This window comes from Nymphalis io, chromosome 8 (genome assembly GCF_905147045.1).
Source record: "Nymphalis io chromosome 8, ilAglIoxx1.1, whole genome shotgun sequence".
Lineage (NCBI taxonomy): Eukaryota > Metazoa > Arthropoda > Insecta > Lepidoptera > Nymphalidae > Nymphalis > Nymphalis io.
In genome coordinates this window covers 1933309-1942013 of record NC_065895.1, presented here as the reverse complement: position 1 = coordinate 1942013, position 8705 = coordinate 1933309, and the positions used below count along the sequence as shown (strand labels likewise).

At 33.3% G+C, this 8705-nt stretch overlaps 1 protein-coding gene across 1 annotated transcript; it reads right to left on the bottom strand.

The window, feature by feature from the left end:
- Positions 1–1975: 1975 nt before the first annotated feature.
- Positions 1976–8510, bottom strand: LOC126770210 (sin3 histone deacetylase corepressor complex component SDS3). Its single transcript, XM_050489471.1, has 7 exons — positions 8180–8510; positions 7573–7636; positions 7169–7306; positions 6286–6463; positions 5412–5628; positions 4828–5021; positions 1976–4542 (listed from the first exon to the last, which is right to left on the bottom strand). Exons 1-7 carry the CDS (start codon positions 8340–8342, stop codon positions 4450–4452), a joined length of 1047 nt encoding a protein of 348 aa, XP_050345428.1. The 5' UTR covers positions 8343–8510; the 3' UTR covers positions 1976–4449.
- Between the last annotated feature and the right edge of the window lie 195 nt (positions 8511–8705).

Sequence of the window (8705 nt, the reverse complement as noted above, 5' to 3'; positions counted from 1 at the left end):
TTAAGACCAAATGTTGCAATGATTAATAATTAATAACCAGTTATATCTGAAATAGATATTTATAGCACAATGCCGAGAAAATACTAAGGAGATTAGAATAGGCTCCCAAATCAAAAATATTTAATGACAATTACATACAAGTATAAATATCGCGATAATTTTTCTGACACTGACAAATACTCATAAATTGAAACATTAATATTTAAATATTAGCTTGAATTCTCCAAAGATGTTGATTGGATAATAACACCTGCCTAATTACCTTTTATAGATTATTGTCTTCGCTACACATGTTGATAAAAAAGCGCTACGTAAAATTCAAAAAAATAACTTTGAACGTGCGTTCCTCGACAATTTGTACCATTTTTTTTATCCCACAGTAATTTTATCTTAACAATCTCAAAACCAGTCTTCAATTTTTTGCCAATTTAACCAAAACCGCTTAAGCGGCGCCGAATACGCTTTAAAATGTCAACAAGACTAATTAATACGGTGCCATAAAGCTTTTAATCAACGTTCAAAGTTACATGATTTCTGATTTCCTCATTCAGAAAACGCAGTATAGTCTAAAGCAATATAAATTTCGTGTTGTGATTTATAGTCCTTTATAGCCTCTAATAAATAAATAAACAAATAAACGCTTCGTACACCACTATAGGAAACTCTACGTTAAGGAACCAGATACATGATAAATGTTCAAGCAACTAACAGGGTGGTTCCTTTACTCGTCGTTCGCAAAACAGATCGTGAAGCTACATCAAGTATTTCGTGATAAAATTAAGTATACAATTAAAATCTATTTCGAAATTATATTCTGCATTCTTTTTTTAATGGGACACTTCATAAAACGAAAATGATACCAACCAGCTGCAGTGACCACTGTACTAACCGGTTCTCTGATAAAAATTATTGTCTTCGTATTTAAGTCGTATAATATTTAGCCTAATTAAAACTCTTTATCTGTAAATGTAACGATAATCTTTATTGTGAACTGATTTTGTTTACATTGAACAGGTACCTATATACCTCGAAAGTTTTTCAATTTAAATTTCAAAACAGAACTAAGGGCGTAACATGAGTTTAGGTATGGTAAGTTTTTCGACATATTCATTGGGGCGGGATTATTAATGAGTATTTGTCATATGATATCAAAGGCCTCTCGTTAAGATAATTTGGGCCGACTATCCCGTCGTTTGAGCCTTAAACAATGCATCTTGACTGTGAATGTACCACCAGCGAAGACCTAAAAAATAACATAAAAATAAATGAAAATTGTTACAACCGTAACCGTTATAAATTCGTAGAATTGTTCCTAAAGGGAAGATTCTTTGTATATAAAGTGTCCCTCAAAATGTATAAAATTTAGACGGCGCCACTGGAGCTAGAGGGAACTAGCTAGAGGGTGAAATTTGAAGGAACGCGCTAACAGTCGCAAGAGTAAAACTGAATTACAAAACCATCCGAATTCAAAAGGCGCTATTTTCAAATTACATAAATGTTATTTTCGGATAATATCATCTAGCTACAGTAGCGCCATTCTGGCAATTTATGGAACCCTTACTTCATACATTTCGATTATCACAAATAGCCACTGGGTCACAATGACCCTTTGGGTCAGAACTAAGTGACGCGACGGTAGAACCGTCGGGGAGGAGCAGCCCGGGTAGGGGGGGGCAACCCCGAGGCCCGTACCCAGACTGGCCTAGGCCAGTCAGGAGGAACATTGATTGATTATCATATCGTCGGTAATATTATCGATTGTAACAAGCAACTGTCGTAGCAACCCATATGAGATACTTCTTGCACTACACTCCATGTTTATATCCTATGTATATCTGTATTTATTTTACCTGTGTGATTAATAGAACTTCTATATTGATATAACAATCACAAGTTAGCTTGACAGATTAATTACTCACCCAAAAAAAAGTCTTGATGCAAATAATCTATTGATTTCAAATAAAAATCACAAATATATCTGTTGTAATTCATATAATTAAAAGACCTTGTTCTCAAATATAATCTAAGACAATAAAAACATTCATATCATCTCATATTTACAATCACAACTCATTTACACATAATAATTAAATCACAAAAATTAATAATAAAAAATAAAGGCGCCATACAAATTCACAACATGTACAGTACGCGTCACTTGATCGATATGTTACAATATTTATTTACAATATTTACAATAAATACTGTGAATTAGGGTAAAGACACATAACAATCACATCTAGTGTTAAGCTCAAGTGTGTACAACACTATATACATACATATTTTAATAAGTACATAAATTACATATTTATAATGTAACTGAAACACTGAAATTGCGACACAGTTGCCCAAAACGCTCACAATTTTAAATCTAAACATAAAACCTAACGCTTATTAATTAATAATTGAATGAAAAAAAAGCGCGATAGTAGCCCGACAAACGCGAGTTATTTAAATTAAAAATTACATGGAACATACATGGAAAAAAAAAACATGGAACTCATTGTTAGAAGTTAACATTTCATTTGTACATAAATCAATAATAAAATACTTAATTTTGGACTTCATATTATCAATATTAGCAATGACGTTCTTACAAAAATAAAACGAACGTTTACTTAAACGCTATCACTGAGTTTATTCCCAATAAAAGTAGTTATTGCTACCTAAAACTGTTGATAATACATAATATAGAGTTGTTACAACATTTTAAGAATATAATCCATATCGATACCCAGAATCCTCAACTTAATAGATGCTTTTTATATATTAAATTGTCCACATTGTATATTCACAGCGAGATATATCTATATATACCTACACTGTACCTATGTACAGTGCTTTTATAAACACTGACAGTATTCCTTTTCTCTTTTTTAATATTATTGGTAAGCGGACGAGCAAATAGGCTACCTGATGGTATGTGGTCAACAACGCCCATAGACATTGGCAATGTAAGGAATGTTAACCATCGCTTACATCACCAATGCGCCACCAACCTTGGGAACTAAGATATTATATACCTTATGTACATTATTAAGTCCGTTGAGAGAATACTATAGGCCTAGCTAAAAATGGCTTATTAAGTTCTTGGGCCATACTGGATTTAAATCTCACAAGCGATCTTCAAGACAAACAAGGTTTATAAATTTATCAACTCTAGGTTACATCTTATCATCATGTTTTGGTGAATTAATACAAGTAATTGTTTTATTAAAATATATAATAAATCTTAAGTGTTATCATATTATTACTAATCATTCGAGACAATAATTTTCATTGTGATGACGAGTACATGCATACCTCTATATATAACTTAAGTAAGAACGGAACAGTTCATAACAATAATAATATTTAGTATATTCATATCATATATATTTCTATGTATAATATTGCGTGTGTAAATAAAACAATATATATTCCATTATGAATATTATATACTATTTACATATACATCACAAATATTTAGTACATTGTTCAATGTATATGCTAAAATAAAAATAATATGCACAAATGTGTCTTTACCTTATATAGTCAGTGAATAAATATATATAATTCATAATTTATTAAAGAAAATACCTTATATACGCGAATGTGTTTAGTTACCAAAATAAATAATAGGAGACATATTGTAAAAAAAATACTTTAAAAAAATTATATATGTACATGTGTCATATAATATAATCTGTGGCATATTTTTTTAAAATAAAGATTTGAGACTTTTTATTTAAAAAAAAATGTTAGGAGTATTTGATCTAAAGATATTACTAATATTACTTCGGCTTAATTATTCGAGCTTTGATTTAAGAGGTCGAGTACAATATATATGTTGTTGACAATGTTCGGTAGGGTGTTACTGACTAGAGGGATTCACAGTACCCTGGGAACCCTCCCTAATGAATGGAGGCCCATAGGCAGGCCGGCCGTCAGAGCGCCACGGTAGCTTGCAAAAGCGATCCCGTGGCGCTCCTCGTTAAGACGGAAAGGGTACCGCTGATTTTTAGTGGGTATTCCGATGTTCGGGGCGCACTCGGCTCCTTGGACACCGGCGAGCCCCACAAACCCCCCCCCCCACTGTTCCCATGGGGGAAACGCGTAATGAGTTTTTCCAGCTTTAAAAAAATAAAAAAAAAAACAGAGCGTTACTGATAACTGAAATATGTTAATAAATTTTACTATTCAATAAACAAATATTACAAAATATGTATTGAAAACATAAGAAAGAATTAAAAATTCGTTCAGATTATATGACAACATATAAAATATTACAAATTCATTTTTCCAACATGTCCCCGTCATATGATTTCGTTTTAATCGTTGTGAGGTAAATTCTTGTCACTGTACAACCGTGTAAAATGCATCTTAATATTAAATCTAGCGCGTGTACTAACAATGTACCTGTCACTCACCAAACACACGTACGATCAGAACCGTTCACTATGCACTGAGTTACGATGCACGTCTCTTTAATGTCACTTTACCGCGCGTCAGCTGAGACACGTATATCCTCACTCTCTCTAAGTTCGTTTTCTTCACCCATATCTGTAAGAAAATAGAAAAAAAATGCAACGTAATGGACCGTTTTTTTAAGGAATCCGTGTTAGTACTGATTGATTAATCAGAGAAAATATACAATACATATTACTATAGAATTTATATAAAATTATAATTATACAATATGAAACAGCATTATGGCTTTTTTGTTTATAATTTATTTTTCGTGGATTTATGTTTTCAAAAAAAGAATTAATAAACAAACTAGTATCACGCTACTGTTTTTGCTGCAATAATTAAATAAGGTATCTTCGTAGTGGTTCGATTCCATACCGCCTCATCGGTGATGGCGTGTATGTGCGCGGGGAAGCGCGGCAGGTCCCGCCCCTCCACGTACACGCTCTGTCCGCGGTGGAACCAGCGCCGCTCGTACAGCAGCTTGCCGTCCTCCACGCGCGCGTCCGCCTCGCTCGCACCGCCGCCCCCCGCGCCGCCCGCGCCGCTCGCCTCGCGCGCCGGTGACTCACCTGCAGCGCACAACAACGTTACGAGAGCGTACTGGGACTTCATGGTCAATTAAAATTTTATTATATTTAAATTAAAAGGATCGTATGACACCCATGATTGAAATGAGGTGTCTTATCATATCATAGTTTACTCTGCCGGAAAACATATGGCTGGTTATTAACATAAATATAATTGTTTAAAAAGGAACAAAATGTATCAAACCATATCAACTTATGCAGTAAATAACCCTTCCTTAACAGTAGTGTAATATGAAATTGTTAATTCTTTACTTTTCTCATTCTTATTTGTATTTTTTCCTCTCATCAATTCCAGGTCAAAGTTGAAACTTAACTTTTTCTTCGCCTTCATCTGGGACGGACTCGCTTAATAATTTCGAAAATAAAACTTACAGCTGCTGGAGTTGAGGTGTTTGCGGGGCTGCGCGAGGTGCGCGGGCGGGTGGCGCGGCGGCGGGGAGGCGCGGCAGATGGCGCGCAGGTCGGCGTCGATGTCGCGCTCGTCCAGCTGGAACGTGAGCGTGGTGGCCAGCGGCTTGCGACGCTTCTCGGGCGCCGGCGCCGGCTCGTTGGCTCGCCTTCGAAGGATACGTTTCATTGGCGGCTTGACCTGTGAATAATTTATAATTGAGTTACATTTATAAATACTTAAAAAAAAACTTAATAATCAACCATAGTGACTAATACTCATTTGTTATAAGACATTAGATTGTGAGGAACTTTTTCTGTACATTTCAAAAAAAATCCTTAAACTATATCAATTCTATTTACGATAAACGTAATTTTACACACTCTATATAGCATGACTTGTAGCTAATTGTTAAAGTGCGCGGGCGGGGCGGGTGGCGCGGCGGCGGGGAGGCGCGGCAGTTGGCGCGCAGGTCGGCGTCGATGTCGCGCTCGTCGTTGTTAAAATAAGTTTCACGGTTCACTTATTTCAATTCTATTCACAAATAGTTAACAATTTTGTTAACATAATCAAATTAAATGAACATTTTCAAGTATACTCTTACAAGCACATTTAAATTGTTTTGATATAAGATAAAATTAAATGTAAATCAGCCATTTAGTTCTGAATATAATTTTTTACCGAGAAAAGTCAGCAGGAAAGACTTATTACTGTCTCATTACAAGTGAAATGACATCATCAAGTATATGCAATTTATTTATTTATACATTGCAGAGAAATTGTAAATCAATAAAATCCTCTATTATATATATAATTATCAAGTGGCTTTGATATTAAATGAAAAATATATGAACTCACCTCTATTGAGTCTCCGTTTAGCTCCATACTGTGTCTCTCACTTTCAATCAATTTCCGTTTCTCCTCAAAATCATTCAACAAGTTTTCCCTCAACTCTATTTTCTTCTCTTCAAATTCTTTAGCTGCTGCTTTCTGTTCCGCTATAAATTCTCTCTCCACAACTTCATACATATGATCTCTATAAATATATAAAAAAATTGAACATGAATCATTTGTATTCGTTGTTAACGAATATACTGATATTAATTTTTTCTCAGAGTCAATTTAATTAAATGGAAATTTTTAAATACTTTTTTACTTTTTATCTGTGACAGTGGAGCATTCAGATAAAATACTTTCAAATATATAAGCTTGTAATATTTAATTCTAATAATGATAAACACACACACACACACACACACACACACATATATATAAGACAAGTTAAATTATTATTCTTATTAGATATTATATAATTTTACATGATTTTAAGTATATCACACATGATTTTGTAGGTATAGTAAAATTATTTTTTAAAATTACAATTCAAAATATTTATGCACTTCCTAAGGTTGGTTGGTCTTTTCAGTCATGAACGCAAGTGCCTTTGCGATGCCGCTTAAATCATCTGTCAAAGATGCAGAGGCCTATATATAAGGTTGGTTGGTAAAGTCCGTTATTGAATAAAAACACGCCTTTAACCTTTTAATCGATAGCAGACATACTTATAAATATTGTTTGGTTAAAGAATGCTGTGGATTTTTTCAATAACCATCATTTCATAAATTAGTTTAACAAAACTGCTGCTAATCAATAATTAATAATATGTAAAACAGTTATATTTTGTGTGCAATCGCTTGTTAATTAAATTAAATAAATAATTATTTAATGTTAAACATCTAACTTGTAAATCCTGTTTAGACGTAAACGCTCATGTAGTTGGTGCTCCAACCTTTTCACCCGTCTTAAGAATTCTGGATGTATATTTTCCTCAAGCTGCTGTAGCTGTTTCTTCAAGTTAACAAGCTTGTCTTGGTACATCCTGAAAAAGAAAAGATAAATGTCTACGGTTGATTTATGTATTGTGTAAATTTTAAATTTGTATTTCACATTTGCATAATTCATAAAATTCAGATAATAATGTGAATTATAATATGGTTTTTTATTAATGAATTAGGCAGCTGTATAAATCTTATTTTTTTTTATTTAAATACAAATATTTTAATAAATTTTAGAAAAATAAGTTATATCAGATTTTTCTTCTATTGTATTATGAAGGGAATTCAAAAGTAAAACAGAATTACTTACTGTTCCTTGATTTCAAGTGGTTCATCATTGTTGGGTATATCTGTTTCACTGGCCTCTTCTGTGTCTGAAATTTTAAGGTTTTTTTTAGTTACCATTATATGTATACTACATATAGGTAATTTTTTATCACTTAAACTATGAAACTTGTGTCAAAGTTACCGTGTGAAAGCTACTGTGCCATAAATGAGCACGAAAAACTTTGATCGAATTTCGAGCAACGAAATTTTTAAAAACAGGTGTTACAAACACAAATTTCGACAGCAGTCTATACTATTCTAAATTTTTTTTGATATAATAATTTCTCTTAATTTTTTAAAGTTATAACTTGGAAATTATTACAAAAAAAAAATGCTGACACAAAAATGAGACTTATTTGGGCAAAGAGAAAGTTGTCTTACGTCTATCAGTCCACGAATTACGTCACGGACATGGTTCACGTCGAAAGGCGGGAAGATAGTTTGATAAGAAACAAATTATATCTAACGTTATGAAGATTACGCAATCTCTGTTTACAAGCACAATATGCATGTTCGTCAAGAATAACAAGTTTAGACAGATGATATGACGCCAAAATAGGATAGCTACGCAAGTTATAAACAAAACATACCTTCATCACTATCATCCATTGGTAGTTGCGGCAATGAATCTTCTGGATCCCTATATTCATCTAAATCATCGTACCCATCGTCTTCAAAGTCGTACTCATCCCCCGGCCCCGAATATAGTGATCCTTGGTAAGACATAGTCGAGGTAACGCGTAACAGTTGCATACAGATTGACTGTTATCACCGTTTCAGAAATATGCCTTGAGCACGCGATGGAAAATGGGTTCGTCCAGTAATATATTGCAACAGTTGCTTATGTCACTCATAGAAAGATTTTCCTTTTAAAGCAAATACTCTTCAATGAAACAACGAAACTGGATCAAAATGATCAAATTGAAGTTGTTTTACGTCAAATTCGACAAGTTGATAAAGCATCATTACCCTACTAAAAAAAATGATGTCCAACAAACCATGAAACCTTGTTTTCATTGTCATGTGCCATATATCCTAATGTATATAAGAGAGCAAAACTATAAGGTATGGGCAAAATCTAGTTAATTTTTAATTTGGAAGGGTAATAGCGTAGAC